A 19,635-nucleotide genomic window follows, 5' to 3' on the forward strand; every position below is an offset into this window, starting at 1 on the left:
TTTTGGTTGATTAAATGTAGTAGAGATCTGGACTGCTGAGTCAAGGGCAATGATCAAAATCTGAGGAGACCATTCCACCACCCCAACAAAGCAAGATCCCACTCTCTAAAATATTATTTTTAGGTTTTGGTTGTCAGTGCACCTGTCTGCAAAATGTATTGAATACAACACACACAGTGGGCTTTGGGTCAGCCTACTTCAACTATTAGCTTATTTGGATAAGCTTTTTTCTGCTATTACTTTGAGAGATTGTTAATCATGACTTAGCTCAACTCTAGGGAATTTGGCTGTCTCATCTAACATCCTTGGCTGTTTTCTATATCATTCCCCTCCTTTTGAATGCTTACATTAGAATGTATGCAGGACTTTTTTTTTTATCATACATGCATGTATTCTGAAAGCAATCCTTTTCCTAGCAGCAGGCATGTTTTTTGATGCTTTTGTACTGATTCCAGTGCAGCTCTGATCCTAGCTTAGCTCCCTAATTGCTTTTTATTTATCACCCCACTACAGTAGCTCATCCAAAAATATCCCATCAACACCATTAGTAAATCATGATCAATATGAGTATCCACCACAAATCTTACCCCCCCTCCCCCGATCCACCTCTGTATAGGACCATCACCCTCCAATCACCATCACTAACATAGCATCAAACATATCAATACCACCTCCACCAGCAATAAGACCATCACCAATACAAGCTACACACCCTCATATCACAATCTATACCACCATCACAATACCCCCATTATCAACAGGACCAATAATACTACCACTCCCACTGCCGTCCAATTCTCAATCACCACCATAAGTACCACGCCACCAGCACCACTATCCATCATTGACAAAGCCAATAGATCTGGCTTTAATGTGTTGTCAATTAGAAGGAAAATGTTACTTACCCTGTAAGCAACTGTTTGTGGCACGTAGTGCTCTTGATTCACAAGCTGTGCATAGTCCTGCCATCTAGTGTTGGGCTCGGAAGTGTGCAAGTTGTTTCTCTTCGAAGAAATTATTTGAGTCATGAGGTACTGTAACTCCTCCTCTTGGCAGTAATGTGCATGATCAAGAACTCCATTACTAGATTGTCTTCCCGCATGGTGAGTGAGGATGGAACGTGCAGGGAAGCGACATATAAAGAGATGTCTATGCACAGGAGGAAAAAGAGAGAATAAGAGACACTGCAATGGCCACTGGCATCCAGGGAGGAAGGAATGGTAGGCGCATGTGAAAATACAGCACTATATTCTATGAACAGATGCTCACAGGGTAAGTAACATTTTCCATTCAAGGCATGTGTGGCTATAGATAGCAGTGCATAGACTGTAAAGCAATCCTTCCAAAAGCGGTGGGTAGCCTGTGGGTTTTGCAGTAGGTTGAAAGAATGTATGAAGAATTGGCTGGCTAACACTAACTTCTTGGCAGGCTAGGACATGCACACTGTAAGGTTTTGTGAAAGTGTTTGATGCGGACCAGGTAGCTGTTTTGCTTATATCAATTACAGGGATGTTCCCCATGAAGACCATAGAGGCTTCTTCCTTCTGAGTAGAGTGTGCTCTAGAAGGAGTGTTTAGAGTCCTGTTAGCTTTAGCATAGCATGTCTGGAGGCATTTAACTAGCCATCTGACAGTGCCTGACTGCGATTGAACCTTCCCCTTGTGGGGTTCGTAAAAAGCAGCAAAACGTTCTGTCTTTCTAAATGGTCTGGTTCTATCAATGTAGTACTTAAGGGCTTGCTTTATAGCCAAAATATGGAGATCCCATTGTGTGACAGAATCAGGTTGTGGGGACAAACGGGAAGGTCAATGTACTGATTAAGGTAGAAGTGAGACACCACTTTCAGGAAGAATTAGGGCTTGCTGTGGAGGACAAACCTATCCCTATGTACTTGGATGAAAAGGTCTTCCAGGGGTAATGCCTAAAACTCACTGACACATCTGAGTGAGGTGATAGTAGCTAGAAATGTCATCTCCCAAGAGAGAAACTGAAGGGGGCAGGTGTGGAGGGGCTAAAGGGGAAGACCCATAAGTTGTGTGAGTTCAATGTTGAGGATCCATGCGGGTGCCGGTTGAACCCGGAGAGGAATGACCCTTTTGAGACCCTCCATGAAACCTTCAATGACTGGTGTGTTGTCTATTCTGATGGTAGTCAGCCTTGCCAGCCAGATGTAATCATATGGAATTAAAGGCTAGCCCAGAAAGCTACAAGTGAACTAAGCAACAGACATTGTCCTGAGCTGTGGCTTTCAGTGGGTCAATTTACTTTGAGCAACAGTAACAGACAAATCTCTTCCACTTGACTCCGTAGCATGCACGGATGGTAGGTCTGCACGCTTCCGTGAGAATTCTCATGCCTTCAGGTGGACGATTAAGGTTTACAAATCCTGTGACCTCCAGAGCCAGATCTTAAAGTTGAGGGGCAAGGGATCTGGGTGCCTGATATTTTCAGTTGTTCTATATGAGGAGGTCCTGCTTGTTGCAGAGCCTCTCTAGAGGAATCAATGAGAGTTCAAGCAGAGTGGTGAACCAGGGCTGGCAGGCCCTTGAGGGTGCCCCTACGATGAGCGTGAGGGACTTCTGCCAAAGCCTCTGATCCACAAATGGAAGAAGAGGGAGAGTAGGAAAAGCGTTGGCAAAAATCCCTGACCACTTAGTCTGTAGTGCATTGGAGCTGGACTGTGGGAACCTGAAGGCTAAGTTTGGGCATTTGGCATTTTCTGCTGTAGTGAACAGGTCAATCTGTGGTAATCTCTAACTGGGAAAGTAATGGAGTAGGACTTGTGGGTGAAGTTCCCACTTGTCGACTTGGTGCTGCATTCTCCTCAGGAGGTCGGCACAATCGTTGTCAATCCAAGGAAGGTACTCCGCTATCAAATTAAGTTTGTGGTGGAGAGCATGACACCAAATGGTTTGGGAAAGCCAAGACAGCTGTGGAGGGTGTCTCTCCCCTTCCCCCTTGTTTCAGTTGGTACTATATGGCTGTCATATTGACTTCCTGGACAAGAACAACCTTTGCAATTAAGTGCAGCAGTAAATCCTTCAATGCTTGATGAATGGCCAGAAGTTCCAGGTAGTTGATGCGGAGGCCCTGAAGCTTGGTCTCTCATTTACCCTGTACAGTCAGATTTGTAAGTGTGCACCCCAGGCTGTAAGAGAAGCATCCATTGTAACAATCTTCTGTGGAACTAGGGCAAGGAAAGGCTGCCCCTTGCAACAGTTAGGTGGTGTTCCATCACTGCAGAGAGCAATGAGTGCAGCAGCCGATCAACACTTGATTGTCCCAATGATCCTCTGCCTAAGGCCACTGTTGCACTAAACATTTTTGCATTTGACATGTGAAGCCTGGCATGAGGTACTATGGCAGTGCAGGAGGCCATCATGCCTAGGAGATGCATGACTGTTCTGACTGTGAGTTGTTGATTTGGTTTAAATAAGGGAAGCAGTGCCTCAACTAACCGAATCCTGGTAGGATTTGGATTGGCTGTTGCTACATCAGAGTTGAGAATAGCCCCTAGGTTACGGTAAGTTGGAGGTGGAACTTTTGTGGCGTTGTTCATAAACCCTAAGTGATGAAGCAGGTCAGTTGAAACTTGTCTGTGTTCTTGGCACTGCTGGCGGGTGGCACTTTTGGATGAACTGTCTGTGCAGATGTACAGCAACCACCGCAAGGCATTTGGTAAATAGAAAAGGTGCAGAAGTGACTTCAAAGGGGAGCACCTTGAACTGGCAGTGCTTTCCTCTGACCACAAATCCTAGATACTGATGATGAGCCGGATGTATTAGTATGTAGAAATAGGCATCCTTTAGGATAGGAATGACATCCTGAAGGGTCACCATATGAAAATGCTCTGACAGGATGTATTTGACTAGGGACCTGAGGTCCAGAATGAGTCTTAGGGACTGTCTTTTTTTGGGTATTAAAAGTTACACTGAGTACAGTCCCGTACCTTGCTGTCAGCAGGGGGTACACTCGCGTACCTTGCTGTCTGCAGGGGACGTGTTTTATAGCCCCTTTGAGGAAGAGGGGTTTGACCTCCTCCGTGAACAGTCTTTGTCTTTCTGTGATAGTCTGTGTTTGCAAGGTGGAATGATGGGAGGCGTGGAAGTGAGCTCCAGACATTAATCATGTTGGATAATGTCCAACACCTACTGATCTGTGGTGACTGTTTGCCATGTGGGAAGTAAGCCTTGTAGACACCTCCTGCCAAGTGTTTTGTTGGGTATGGGATTGAGGGAGGGAGGGGTAAGAAGAGAAATTGTCAGGGTTTGGTGGCAGGTGTAGCTCTTTTTGGGGAGCCACACTTGCCTCTGCCCTAGAATTGTTGCCCCTTGGGGACTCTCTAAAATAACCCCTGGGAGAGGATTATTGTACCAGGGTGTGCTGATAAGACACAAAGGTTTCAGGGAGGTGGCATTTGAACCTCCATGTTAAAGGGTAAGGTGAAAGGCACTGGGGGCAGCAAGTGTTTGTAGAACCCCCATCACTTTGGATGTCTGTGTATCTTCTTTTTATTTATTTTCTAAAGTTTGGTCCACCATCAAATGGCATCTTCAGCAGGTTTGCTGAATGTCCGGCCTAAAGCCAGAGATATAGAGTGATGCATGTCTGTGTGGCAGAATGCCAGAATTTACCCATCTGGCAGTAGTTTCAGCTGAGGCTGGGGCACAGCGAATAGAGGTGTTGGAAATCTGCTTGTCCTCAGATTTTAACTCCTGACCGAGTTTTCTATGCTCTTCAGAAATGTATTGGAAGAGCTTCTCCATTTTGTGTCAGTGGGCATGATCATATCTTGTAAGTAGACTGACAGAATAAGCAGTGCCCAGTGATTGGCTGATTGTGCAGCCATCCATTGTCCTGCCACAGCTATGCGTTTGCTTTCCTTATCTGGTTGCGGGGCATCCCTGCTGGCCTGCAAGTTGGCTCGCTTACAGGCAGTGGTGATTACCAAAGTCTGGTGGAAGCTGACCATTAATATAGATGGGGGTCAGAAGGGGAGGCCTTATATTTGTTATCCACCTTAGGTGTTATAGCTCTTGCCCAGATAGGTTCCCTAAAAATGTCAGGGATGTGGCACAACATGCCCTTGAGGCCTTGTTGTGGTCTGGCGTCAGCCACAGATTGCCGACCTGATGCAGACTGGTCAGAGAATACTTAAAATATTTCACGTGGCAGTGAGGACTATATCAAAATGGCATCTGTTCCATCACTGTCGAGGCAAGGTAGAGATACGCAAAGGAGAGACTAGAATAGGCCCTGATGGGCAAGGCCCAGGAGGGGCCGAGGTCTACCTTGGCTTCGCTCAAGTGAAGTAATTTGACATCGAGCTGAAACTGAGACTAAGGGAGACGCGATCGAAGTACAGTACCCCTGGAGGGAAGGAGGCTTGTGAACCGAAAAGAGCGCCATGATGGTGTCGACCAGGAGCACACATCCAAACCCGATGAAAGAAAGAGAGCACTCTAACAATGGAGTCGATGACCATGCTCATTATTGGCAAGAGGAAGAGTCACAGTACCTCTTGATTTGAAAGACTTTGTTGAAGAAAAACAACTTATGCATATCCAGACCCAGCACTAGATGGCAGGAATATGCACAGCATATGTATCTACCGCCACACATGCCTCAAACATATAATTTCTGTTTGTCGCATTAAACCCAGGTGTTTTGGCTTTGCCAGTGCTTGTTAATGTTGGTGTTCACAGGAATCCTCGAGGTGTCTTTGGGTGTCTGGTATTTGGTCATTGATGACAGGTTAACTGGAGTCCTGAAATAAGTTAGCCTCACTGGATTTTCGGTTGGGGACCATGGCTTGCTAGTGTGCCTGTATCCAGCCTTTAATTTCTGTATTTATCTTTTCCCATTTGCTTCGCTTGAAAAACAGAGGTCAAATGTCAGGATAGGTCTTCTGTCAAGCTGCTGCTTATTTTCTTAGCATTGGGATTGGTGTTTGCAGGTACAGTCCTCTCACTTCGCAGAGAGAGAAAATTAAAGTGAATTATGTGGCTGTCTTGCGAAGGTAGAGGAGGGTTGCAAGGAAACGCTGCAGGAAGTATTTTTTTGTAACACACAACAAAATGTAAATACCCGTAAGTGGACTTTGTACATTCAGCAGTTAAGAAAGCAAACGTGAAGCACATTGTTTGGTAATTCTGATTTCAGTAGGATCAAAACAATTCAAGAGGGTTTACTGGGTAATGCACAAATTATATAGCTCACTGAAACCAAATTTCCACACAGTATTTGTGTGCAGTATAGTTTTATTGGTAAAACTGCATGCATTTGCAAATTTAGTGGCGATTATAAAGAAAATATGCAGTCGGTAAATGACAGTGTGCTACCACACAATACTTCAGTTGCATTAAAAAAACATGCATTCCTTGTATCCATTAAACCTAGGTGGGTCACAAAAGTTTGTAATTCAAAAAATTGGGTTATGGTTCTAAAACATTTTGGAGGCACTGATCTAGAGTTTTTCTGCTTTTTACAACTCCCAAAAAACAATGACCCTGATGCACAAGGGGTCTTCTGTCTGCTCATTGGGGCCATTGCTTGATTTCCTTCCCCAGGACTGTTGTGTTTTGCATTGTGGTCCCTGTCGGGGAAATCAAGGGATTGTTGCTTTTCTCTCTATTGGGCGTGGTTACTGTCCCAGTGACCTGGTGGTCCAGTGATCCACCACATCAAAGGTTTCCACTGTCAGAGCCAGCTAAGGCTCCACTGACAGAAACCCAGTAGCTCCGACACCTCTAACAGGGGCAGGGAACCCGTGAATTTGGTTGATCATCAGCACCGCTGATTAACAGTTGTGCATTCCCCCTTTACCAAACTCTAAATTACCCCATGTGCCTCCATCGGTGTATTAAAGCAGGCATGTAAAAAGGCATCTCAGAGGTACAGGAGGGTAGAGGATGGTTCAGGCTAATCCTTCCCAATTCAGGAAGGGGAAACTCCTCAACCAAGTTTTTAACATGCATTCTGCTAGCCAATTGAAATAGGGTAATAGTGTATCTTTGGGGGAATGTCAGTCTGTCAATATGTACTCTCACATCCTTTCCATGGTAGAGTCTGGTCCCTCCTGGCTGGTACATTCCTGGTGCAAAGGCCTCATTGTTGCTTAGTTGATACAAATGAATTGCTGTCTGAGATGGCCAGTACCTAAACACCGATTTGAGTCAAGGTGGCTTGCCTTCAGCTGTCTAAGAAAGCTTCTCTAATGCGGGAAGCTCATCTCCATCCTGTTTTAATGAGAAAGTGTCGAGGTTTCCTGTCCGAGTGTTTACACTGAGACCAGGTTGTGCTAGCTCTCATGTGGATATGTGTTCTTTTGCCTGGAGGATACTGGTGATCAGAAAGATGATCACAATGAACTGGGCATCAGTAGGTTTCACTATAACACTGGAAGCCTAAGCTAATAAAGAATATGGACTGGCTGCCTATCTATCCCACCCAATAGAATGAGGTTTGAGGGGTACGAACAACAGAGTATATGTTGTTATGTGCAAGATAGACACTGGCAGTCGAACACAAAAAAGGCTACCCTCCTGTGCAGCATAACCACATGGAGTCCTATGGACTCGAGCACTCTCTAGTCCAAGTGCATAATCCCTGCCGCACATGTTCAGTTTTTTTTTTTTCATACTTGTGTCAAACAACATGGTGAAGGACAGGGTCCCCATTTATGTATTTCTAGATTTATTTTTGCCCTGAGCTGCGCCCTGAGGGTAGCACTTTTCCAATTAAAATTGATTACTTTTCAACCCTTCCTGAAAATAATAGGGGAATTTATAAAATTCCCCAAAATACCCCACAACTGGATTTAGATTAGTAAATGTAAATAAACTTCCTAAATATTGCTTTTACCCCAAATACCCTAGGACTGGATTTAGATTAGTAACTTTATTCTTCCAGTGTCCACCCCAGGGTGCAGCTCTAAGCAAGAAACATGAACAAGCCCCCATTTATGACTGACTGAAGAGAGTTTGTATGGGAGAACTGATGCAGCTCCCCTCCACGTTTACATGAACAAACAGGACTGTGCTCCTGGCCAGCAAAACAGCATGCCACAGTATCCACATAGCCTAGGTAGAGAGGACAATAGCTGCTCCCACAACAAATGTGCATACTTTGAGTGAGCTGCCAACATCAGAGCCTAGCTCAGATGCTATCAAATCTGTACATTACTCGGTTCGGTGCCGAGGATGGCACGGTTCTGGCCTCAGCCACAGTGCTTGTGTGCTGAGGACAGAACCATTCCCTCCGCAACGCATGACCACCATATTCCTCTGCTGCAAACAGCAGAGAGATTTCATTTTGTTTTTTGCCTCGGAAGCTAGGGAAGAACTTCCCCAACTGACAGAGGCATTTTTTTTGTTTCAAGGTAATGACGATCACGCACAGTGTGCGGACATTACATTGAGAGTGAAGTGAAATGATCTGATTGGCTCATTTCATTTTTTTTGTTTTAGTGCTTGTGAGGCTATCTCAGCCCCGAGCATTAAACACATGGTAGAGATGTTGCTGGAAAGAGGAGAATCTTCCCTTTCCTGTGGTACCTGTCCGAAGTGGATCCCTGCTTAAGGATCCATCCCATTAGACACCAGCAATTGTTTTTGGGAGCAGCTTCTTAGGCAAGGGCTAATCCCAATATTTGTGAAAAGTTTTTGGGCCATTCCCCCTCCCTGCCCAGCCTCCCCAAAGGCCATATTGTAGGCCATTCTGCCCCTGGGGAGGGGGGGGCACAATGGTACTAAGCACCGGAGATGTAAAAAATATATAAGTTGGGGAGTGGCCTCTTGGGCAAGGGCCGCTCCCCATTATGGGGTAATTATTTTGGCCATTTTCTGCCCTCCTCTCTCCCCCCTTCCCTGGGGAGCAGAATACCAGTAGACACTGCAGATTTAAAAAAACAGTATAAGTTGGAGAGTGGCCCCGTGGGCAAGGGCCGCTATCCTTTAAGGGGTGAATATTTTGTCTGTCTTTGCCACCCTGTGGGCACATTGGCCTAATTTTTAGGCCAATCTGCCCTGGAGGGGAGGGGCAGAAGCCACTTGACACAAGGGATTACATTTTTTATTTGTAGGGGTGGGGCTGCCTGTCATGAGCATGGCTGTGCTACCACCTGCCCACCCCCTAACTGTCTCTCTGCCCCTGGGGAAGGCAGTTGGGGTCGGTTACCCCATCTGCCCCCAGAGGGGGGGGGGGGGACGCGGTCAGAGATCCCACTGGATTCCAGTGATTGCGTTTTTTTTTTTTTATTTGTATCAGTGGGAGCTCCCCATTATGGACATCGGCATAATCCAAATTAGGGAAACCTATTTCTGGCCTCTTGGGGGCTAGAAAGGCCACTAGACACCAGGGAATACGTTTTATTTTATTTATATCGGTGGGGGCTGCCCAGCAATGGGTGTGGCCATGCCCCTCCCCACAACAAAATAAGGAAAACCGTCTTTCCGCCCTCCAGGGGTGGGGAGGGGGGGACATATGAGGGGAAACATCCCCATCTGCCCCAGCCCACTAGACACCAGGGATTCCTTTTTTTATTTTATTTGGTAGGGTAGGGGCTACCTGGCATGGGCATGTCCCCCCCCCCCCCCCCCCCCCGCCCAAAAAAATGGGAAGACACTCTTTCTGCTCCCCCTCCAGACTAAAGCATCTCATCCCAATGACACGCAAGAAGGTATTTGATTCTTTTGGGTGTTGTTTTTACAACTAGGCCAGGATAGTTTGGCTAACTCCCAGTATCATCCCACTTGCAATGGTGAACAGCTGCACTTTTTGGGGTTTGGTAGGCAGCTACCTAGAAAAACCTACCAGACCCAGACAGTTCTGAAAACTAACACATTTTTCCTCAGATTTCTTTGACAAAAACTTCTGGATTCTGCAAGAATCCACAAAATTATTTTCACCCAGCATTGCCCCACTTCTGCTGATAAAAATTCTGCACCACTTGTGTGGTTGGGCCTAGTGCCAGAGACAGAAATGTATCCAACTGATATTATTAGGAGTCCCCAAGCAAAGGCTCCTATTATCTTTGGCTTGATAAGCTCCTGTCACTGGCAGTAGGTCCAGCCACACAAGTGAGGTACTATTTTTATCAGAAGACTTAGGAGAATGCTGAGTGGAAGGAAGTTTGTGGCTCTGTGCAGATTCCAGAACTTTCCTTTGCAGAAATGTGAGGAAAATTTGTTTTTAGTCAAAATATGAGGTTTGCAATGCATTCTGGGTAGCACAGCCTGGCGAGAGCTATGCAAATCAACCCATTCTGGATTCCCCTAAGTATGTAGTTTTAAGAAATGTACAGGTTTGCTAGGTTTCACTAGGTGCCAGATGACCTAGGGCCCAAAAATCACAACTACCCACTTTGCAAAAAAAAGGGTCCGTTTTCAGTGGAGAAATGTGGTGTGTCCATGTTGTGTTTTGGGCCATTTCCTGTCGCAGGCACTAGGCCTACCCACTCAAGTGAGATACCATTTTTATTGGGAGTCATGGGGAAATGCTGAGTAAAAGGAAGTTTGTGACTCCCCTCAGATGCCAGAACTTTACATTACAGAAATGTGAGGAAAATGTGTTTTAAAAAAACAAATCAGGTTTGCAAAGAATTCTGGATAACAGAACCTGGGGAGAGCCAGATAAGTCACCCCAACCTGGATTCCCCTAGGTGTAAAGTTTTTTTAAAAATGTACAGGTTTGCTATGTTTCCGTAGGTGCTGGCTGTGCTAGGACCCAAACTCCACATTGCAAAAAACTTGTAAGTGAAAAAAAAATGTAATGTGTCCACATTGCTTTTTGGGCTATTTCCTGTCGCGGGCACTAGACCTACCCACACAAGTGAGGTACCATTTTTATTGGGAGACCTGGGGGAACACGAAGTAGTAGAACAAGTGTTATTACCAATTGTCTTTCTCTGCATTTGTACCTTACAAATGTAAGACATTGTGTAAGAAAGAAGTAATTTTGAGAAATGCCATCTAATTCACTTTCTACTGTGGTTACCCACAGATTCAGAGATGTGCAAATGACCACTGCTTCTACACGACATATTTTGTGCCTGTTTCAGAAATACATAGGTTTCCTTGACACCTATTTTTCATTCTCTCAATTGCTGTATATCAGGTACGCAGTAAACAAAGGAGGAGCAGGATGGGGGGAAAGGATTAAAGGGAACATATCCTAAGGGCTTCATACTATTGTCAACTCACTGGGGAAAACACACAGGGCAAACATATTAAACATACAGAGGTATGGCTTTACCTAGCTGTGGACAGCATTTTCAGCTCCACAGATGTAAATAAAATGAATGGGCACCCAGAGTCATTTCTGTCATCACTGCTTCTGAGATAACACTTCAAAGCAGGTCATCAGTTTGGGTAGATGTTCTTTGTTATCGCCTTTCCCTTTTATTATTTCTACCTCCTCTGTGCCTCTTGTGTAAGAATAAGTTACCACAAGTTGGGAATGAATAGTCGTGGTATTCTGTAGGGCATTTCTTAAATGCTTAACCTTTGTTGGAATGCCATTCTGAAAAACCGATCACATGCATTGTAGTCCCTATTCCTTCTCTACACGATTTCCATTTGAATCGTTTGGTTTGTCCGCGGTAAATGAGCTGAGGACTAGAGCGTATTTTCTCCTTGTGGTGAGTGTTGCATGAAAAGTCTTTTCTAATCATAATGTTTTCTCCTTCTGCAGCCAAAGAGAGAGATGCTCCAGCCTCTCGCCCAAGGACAGCACCTCCTGCCGGCTGCAGCGAATTTAGGCAGTAAGGAAAAAGTGCTGCCTCCAAAAAGCCCTCTTGCCAAAAAGAGACCGGAGAGCTATGCTGCAGCTTCTGCAGGTACTGTTGAGCTATCTCTGACCATTCAAGCATACCCGCCGCCCAGTGCTTTCCTTTGGTTGTTGTGCCTCTCCCTTTCTATAGCGCCTGCCTCTGTGGTCTCCCTTCACGTTTTGGATAAATCTGAAACTACATTTGAAAAATGTTAAATACATGTTCCTGGCCTTCAGCAGAAAGGTGGGAGTTTTGAGACTCGTAGAGACACAGGAACTGCAGAATCCTTTTGACTTGAATACTATCTACAGATTCCATTCCATTTGACATATTTATTTATGAAGGCGAGCGGAGATGTCCTAATTGGATCCATCAATCCGCTAGTGCGCCTGGCCAATACAGAACATATAATGAATTTTGTAATGCAGAACGAGCAGCGGCATCAAAATGTACCAGTATAAGTTAAGGGAACAAGAAAAATTGTCCCCTCCCAACGGTGTCAGTTTGGGTTGTAGAAGACAGTTGTTAATGGATTGTCTTGGGCAGCTCGCACCCCTGGGAACTGAGGCCCTTGCATCTGCAGCACTTAAGATGGCTGCGACCATAAGAAGATAAGGGCAACAGCCTCATTTATTACTGAGCCTTGCTTCATCCTGGATAAACATACACGGCAGATATCCTAGACACTAATTAGCATAGACTTTGTGCAACAATGTCACAGGAAGTGACGTTTCTCTCATAGCTTTGATTTTATCGAGAATGGGTCTCTTAGACTATGAGAGTACAATATTATGTGTGCCTCCCAGGATTCGTTCTTTCTAGTTAATGGCAATGTTTTTATGCATCAAAATAATGTTTTTTTCTCTAATGCATTATGCCAGATATCTATGATCGACACACTGTTTGTGCTTTAAGAAAGCTTGGCGAGTTGAGTACCAAATGCTCAGATCCATATATTCAATACACAAGCTGACCTCATTGTGGTGCACGGTGACATCACTGCCGTAGCTTTGTACTAATAAGAACGGTGTCCCCTTTCACTAACACTAGTGGAACTGTCTTCCTGTGATAGAGCGGTCCGTACTAGTAATTTTACCTGTATTCGGACGCTCTTTAGGCCGATGAATCTTTTGACTAAGTGGGACTCTCCGTACTCTTAATCAATCAATTTCATTAAAATCAATAATCAATATCGAACATAAGCAATACCTTGATCAACATAACACTTAACAATTAACCCAGAATACATTTCGGCGAACCCTGACCTTTCAGTCAGGAATAACCACACCAGTTTATTGCAAAGTTAGTGAATTTATTTCCCTATATTAACAAAGCTAGCACAATATAAATGTGTCTCAACACTAAATGATAAACATATATGAACATTAATAGCTGTCCATAACGACGAAACAAGTGCAGTCTATGTAGCATTTGAATCACAAGGCATTCGATAATAGCAATGCAAATCACTAATACGATAATCTGTAATGAACTAATGGCATACATTTAGTCAGCATAACAAGATCTCAAATTGCATCGTGCGACATATGGAATCCTCATCTAACCTCAAATTAGCATCGGCTTGTGGGACTTCATGCAAAAACAATTTAGCAACATTAATTTAGAAAAACTCCTAGCTAGGGCTCTTATCAAAATCAGCAGTTGGTTACCTAAAAGAAACACAATGCAATTTTACAATTTCTTTTCATATTTACCAATTACGATCAGCAATCAAGGAAGTCTTCGTCTCACAGGTACCGTTCTTCGGTCAGCATGGGTACCGTTTCGATCAGCATAGGACGGGGCAAAGGGACAGGGGTGGACGGGGCAATTGCCTCACGCCGGCAAGGTAAAACTACTACTTCATGCAAAGGGACAAATCAAAGTTAAAGTCTCTAGGGCCAGAATCATTTTAAAGTCTCTTTCAAAATGGCGTCGCAGCAAAGTGGGCCATAATAGCTGCAAAGTCTACAAAATGGCGGGATGTCCAATAATAGCTGATAATAGCGCAATGGCTACCTTCTTCTCGTGCACCTGGGTTTTATAGACAACAGTTCAAATCCAGTAGGGTCTTCCATTGGAGGGTTCATAGGTTAGCTTCAAATTGTCCAATCAAAAACGACAGTTCTCAAGCTTTTACTTAAGCATACATTATCCTTGGAGATGGGTACGCAAGTTGCAACATTTTATGCCAATTAACTCACTTTCAGAGCTTCCATTGTCCGCACCTGCAGATCGACCTTGGAGTAAAGAGAAAATATGCCAGGCTGGCACGAAACCTTAAGATAAGCATGTGAACGGTTTCTGTGGAAAAGTACAGCTTCAAGCAAAAATACACGTTTATTAGCACAGTGGAAAAATACGAGCATCTAAACCGTGAGACCAGGCCACTAGGCCGAAGCCTGCACTAAAGTAATGCTAAGCTAAAACATTTCAAACGAGCAAATCATAGCACACGTTTACGATTATGTCGGATTAGTGCGATTCTAGTACATCACGTTATATAAAGCACGCTTATAAATGTTGGCAAACTACTCTGAGGGCACATTTTGTCCCCGTACAATCTTTATTAGTTCGGTTAAAGCCACACATGATTATTTCACACTACGTTTACGCGTTAATAAATGTAAAACCTTCATTTTCTGCTTCATCAATCCCTCCTCTGATGACTACTAGTCATCACACCAAACCACGCCCACAAATTTTATTCCATTAAAATTCTGTTAGTTCCCTTTTCCTTTTAATTCCCCTAGTTTGCGCTTTGTATTCTTCTGCCATTCTCTTCATAATTTTCTCTTCTTTTCTTCTCTTAATTCTTTCCATAATCATTATTATTCCCCTTTTTATTCCCCAAATTCCAAATATGCAAATTATCACTATTAAAATTCCCTCTATTATTTTTAACAATATTCCATTCCAAATTCCCCCAATCCAATGTCCCACTGAAGCAAGTCCTTTTCCAACCTTCTCCCACACTCCTGGTTCTTTCAGTTCCTTCAAATCTGCACTTTCCTTTGTTAGATTAGCAAGCATAGTTTTAATTTTCACACTATTGTCAGGAATATATGTACAACAGTGTCGTGCACCAAGCATTTTGCAAACGCCGCCATCCTTTGCTAAAAGAATGTCTAAAGCAAGCCTATTTTGAAGAGTCATAGCTCTTTCCGCTGCAAGTTCAGCATCTATCAGGATTATAGCACCTGAAAACTTTGTCAACATGTTATCCACTATAGTAGACAACTTTCTTATTTTGATGGAATTCAGCACAACTCCCAATGAAGGAATCATGGCTCCAAATATATCTCCTACCACAGCAGCTGCGGTCTCTCTTTTCTGGATACGATGGGATCCAGATGTCTTTTGAATCATCGATAGGTCATCCAGTTGATAAACCTTTGGGAACACTATACCCAAATAACATCTCCCCCACCATCCCTTTGGAAGACGATAATAGGCATTATACCCACAAATGTAGTATACACCTGGAATGACAGGGTCAAGTCCGTTCATCATGAATGTCCATTTGGCCTTAAAGATAAACGTATGTTTACACTCACTTGCTCCTACAAAAATATTGTCATAATAAGATTCACCTCGATATATACAAAATTTCCCTACATGCCAAGCATCTAAAGCTATTTTCCCTTGTGTCTTTATTGCAGCAAAATCATAATTATCTACTGAAGTCCTCTTATGTAGCTCTTTTTCTAATTTCGCCTTCATTTGTGCCCTTCTATCATCTGTGCGATCTAAAAAGCTTATTTCTACTGCAGAGAGCGAGCAGGTAAGGTTTTCCCTATGAGCGTGAGCAGTTTCAAAAGGTTGCATTGGCTCGAAAAATTCCCTCATTATTTTAGCATCCCAATCTTTAGCAATCTGGCTTAGCTGCGCTATTATAGGAACATATGCAAAGGTAACATCATAATTTGAGTAAAAATACTGTATGTTAGTTTGACCATAAAACCTAGACATTACTATACTACACGTAATCCCGTATGTAAGAGGCATGTGGTGATAAGTCACCCCTTCCTTTACTGATGTCGGTATCTGTGTACACACATAACAATCTTTTGCATCCATAGTCTCAACATATTCGGTTAGCAAGCGATAGAAAACGTTATACGAAAGCTCTTTCTTATCATGCAAGAGTCTCTCATCTATTTCTAATCTTTTCAATGCGGTTAGTTCAGTGACAGTAACAGGAGCAAAAGTAGAAGCCTCAATATTCTCATTCTCACCCTTTCCATGCATTCCAAGCACAATTGCCATTATTATTAGTACACATGCAATTATCAAGCCTATACACACATATTTACAATATTTCTTTCTATTGTTTTGCGTCATGATCTATATAGAATCAGAGAGCTAGAAGCACTTGTAAATAAAACTATTTAGCAATTCAGTTACAAAGCTGAGCGAGCGCAATGTTCACACCGTCTTCTTCAGGAGGCCAGTCACTTATCGGTTAGCAGCATTTGTCTCAATTCGGCAATAACTCAGTCTTTATCGGTTTAGCAAGTCTCATCCGGTTTAGCAATGTCTCAGCCGGTTGTTTGTTTCACGTTAGATTGTAGCAAGCAATATCATTTATTACTCTTTCAATCAACGGAGTCCATAAAACTTTTCTTTTCTATTGGTATCTCTTCTTCTTCTTCGTTCTCAATGCTTAGAGATACAAACTCGTCAGTCCAATCGTCATTGACTGCATATGCCCATTCAGGACCGGAATATCTTCTGTTCGGTATCCTTTTCCTTTTCAATTTTGCTTCTCTTTTCGATTCTGCTTCGCTGGTACTTTCCTCTTTTGTCGAGTCTTTTTCTTCACTCGGGGATGACGCCCCGACAATTACTTCTTTTCTTTTCTCTTTCACTTTTGGCCTTCCTCCCTCGTTCAAACTTTCTTCAGTCCTTTGTTTTATTGGTGATATGCTTAGTCTTCTCTTTGCACCATGCCCATTTGATGGACCTGCGATCTTTTCTGTCGAAGCTTGAACTTTTTCGTTCTGTTCTGCCTTATCCCCTCCTTCCGGGGAATCAATCACGTTCTCTTTTTCTTTTTCTCTATCGTCTGCTTCTGGGAAAGCCCTCCTCTGATCAGGCTCTCCTGCCTTTTCACCTTTTTCGAGCCCTTCGTCACCGTCACTTTCGTCAGGCTCTTTATCACTTTCAGCTGCTTCAGGTTCCTTGTCACCTTCAGCTGCTTCGTCGCTGTCTGAACTTTCTCCTTGGTCTCCCCCAAGCGAGTTGGTCTCTTCGTCCTCAGAGAATATCTCTTTCTCTCCCGTTTCTGCCTGTTCGCTTTCAGTTCGGTTTTGCTCTGTCTCAGCACTCAGCACTGTTTTGTCAGACACTGGCAGTTTCAGCGCTTCAACTTCCTCATCTGTGGGACACAACACCTTCTTTGTGTGACTGGCGTGAATCCAGTTGGGAACCCCCGCACACTTCACAGCGGTAGTTGTCGTCAGGATCACTTGGAAAGGGCCTTTCCAACGGGGTTCCAGACACGACTTCCTCACGTGCTTCTTTACCACGACCCAGTCACCTGCTTTCAGTGCATGTCCTGGACCTTGGATCGGTGGCAAGGTGGTCGCTTCCACCTGGTGAGAGAAAGAGCGAACCACGTCAGCCAGACCCTTGCAGTAGTCTAACACCATATCATCTGTAATATTCAAAAGCGCGTTTGCGGGAACTGCAGGAAGTCTCATAGCCCTGCCCATGAGAATTTCATGCGGAGACAATCCAGTCTTTCTATCAGGGGTGTTTCTCATTGACATTAGCACTAAGGGCAATGCGTCAGGCCATTTCAAGTTTGTCGATGCACATATTTTCGCCATTCTCGATTTCAGTGTACCATTCATCTGCTCCACCAGTCCTGAGGCTTCAGGGCGATAGCTACAGTGCAGCTTTTGCTCAATGTTCAGCGCTTCGCAAAGTAACTTTATCACCTCTTTATTGAAGTGACTTCCCCTATCTGATTCTAAAGAGATCGGGAATCCGAAACGCGGTATTAACTCTCTCAACAATAGCTTTGCAACTGTAAGGCTGTCATTTCTACGTGTGGGGTATGCCTCAATCCAGTGACTAAAAATGCACACAATCACCAACACATACTTTAGACCTCCATGCACAGGCATCTCAATGAAGTCCATCTGCATTCGGCTAAATGGGCCACTGGCCCTGCCAATGTGGCTCGCGTTCACAACTGTTCCCTTTCCTGGGTTCATCTGCTGGCAAGTGACACATCGATGGCAAACTGCTTCTGCAGCTTGACGAAATCTGGGGTTAAACCAATCAGTTTTGAACAATCTTATAATGGCATCTCTCCCTAGGTGAGCCTGCCCATGATAGAACCGCGCAAGCTGTGATAAGAGACTGTTTGGCAAAACAAATTTTCCCTCATTTGAAACCCATAACTCGTCTGGTCTTTTTATACATTGTGATTTAATCCAGGAATCTCTTTCATCCTCCCTGACATTATTCTGTAATGCTTTTAATTCATCTATTGTATCTACGACCTTCAAGGCAAATGCTTCAGCTGGTTCGAGTTCTGGCTCACTTATTGAATTCCATTCATCCCTGAGTAATATACAGTTCAAGGCACAAAATCTTGCGACTTGATCCGCATATGCATTTCCCAGAGAAACATAGTCCTGTCCTTTTGTGTGAGCACTGCACTTTACCACTGCAACTTCGGCTGGCACTTGAATGGCGTGTAACAATTCCCTTATCCTCTCCCCGTTCTTCACTGGGGATCCTGAAGAAGTCAGGAAACCTCTCTGTGACCATAGTTGTCCAAAGTCATGCACAATCCCAAACCCGTACTGACTATCAGTGTAAATGGTGACTTTCATCAATGCAGACAGTTGACATGCTCTTGTGAGGGCTACAAGTTCTGCTACTTGTGCAGAATAGACTCCTTGAAGCCATCCTGCTTCCAGGACACCTGTTACAGTACATACAGCGTATCCTGCTTTCAAAATCCCCATCCCATCTCTTAGACATGAACCATCCACAAAAAGAATTTGATCATTTTCATCAAGCTTAGTATCCTTAATGTCCGGTCGAGGTTTTGTGCAAAATTCAGTCACCTGAAGGCAGTCATGCTCGACGTCTTCAGCGTTCTCAATTTCAGCATTTTCTCCAGGGAGCAATGTTGCTGGATTCAACGTAGTGCACCTTTTCAGCTGCACATTCGGTGAGCCCAGAATTATCGTTTCATACCTTGTGAGCCTTGCTCCAGTCATGTGCTGCGTTCGGGAGCGGGTCAAAAGTATCTCAACTGAGTGAGGGACCATGACTGTTACTGGGTGTCCCATCACTATTCCTTCACTCTGAGTGAGGCTGATACCAACTGCTGCTACGGCGCGCAAACACCCTGGGAGTGCTGCTGCGACCGGATCCAAAGTAGCTGAAAAATACGCTACTGGTCTGTTTACGCCACCATGGGCTTGGGTCAAGACAGACAAAGAACATGCATCACGCTCATGACAAAACAATGTGAAAGGCTTTGTGTAGTCAGGCATACCTAAAGCTGGAGCCCTACACATGCATTCTTTCAATTCAACAAAAGCATCCATCTCATCTCCCTTCAGCTCAATTTGATCCAAGGCATCCTTCTGGGTCAATTTCAATAAAGGCTTTGCTAGAGTCGAGAAGTTGGGAATCCACTGGCGACAATAACCCACCATTCCCAAAAACTTCCTCACCTCCCTCCTTGTCTTTGGTGGACTCATTTGAAGTACGCTTGTTATTCTTTCCTTCATTATTCTCCGTGACCCTTTCTCTATCTGGTGACCCAAGTATTTCACTTTCTTCTGACAGAACTGCAATTTGGAAGGAGACACCTTATGTCCATTCCTTCCCAA

At 44.1% G+C, this 19,635-nt stretch overlaps 1 protein-coding gene across 5 annotated transcripts in view; it reads left to right on the forward strand.

Annotated features, from left to right (window-relative positions):
- Positions 1–19,635, forward strand: part of CNKSR1 (connector enhancer of kinase suppressor of Ras 1) — a 262,699-nt gene that overhangs the window by 190,320 nt on the left and 52,744 nt on the right. For all 5 annotated transcript variants that reach the window (XM_069224001.1, XM_069224003.1, XM_069224004.1 and 2 more), the window contains one exon: positions 11,692–11,836. In XM_069224001.1, coding sequence (XP_069080102.1) covers positions 11,692–11,836 — 145 coding nt within the window. The remainder of the gene's footprint in view (positions 1–11,691; positions 11,837–19,635) is intronic.

This window comes from Pleurodeles waltl, chromosome 3_1, assembly GCF_031143425.1.
Source record: "Pleurodeles waltl isolate 20211129_DDA chromosome 3_1, aPleWal1.hap1.20221129, whole genome shotgun sequence".
NCBI classification, from domain to species: Eukaryota; Metazoa; Chordata; class Amphibia; order Caudata; family Salamandridae; genus Pleurodeles; species Pleurodeles waltl.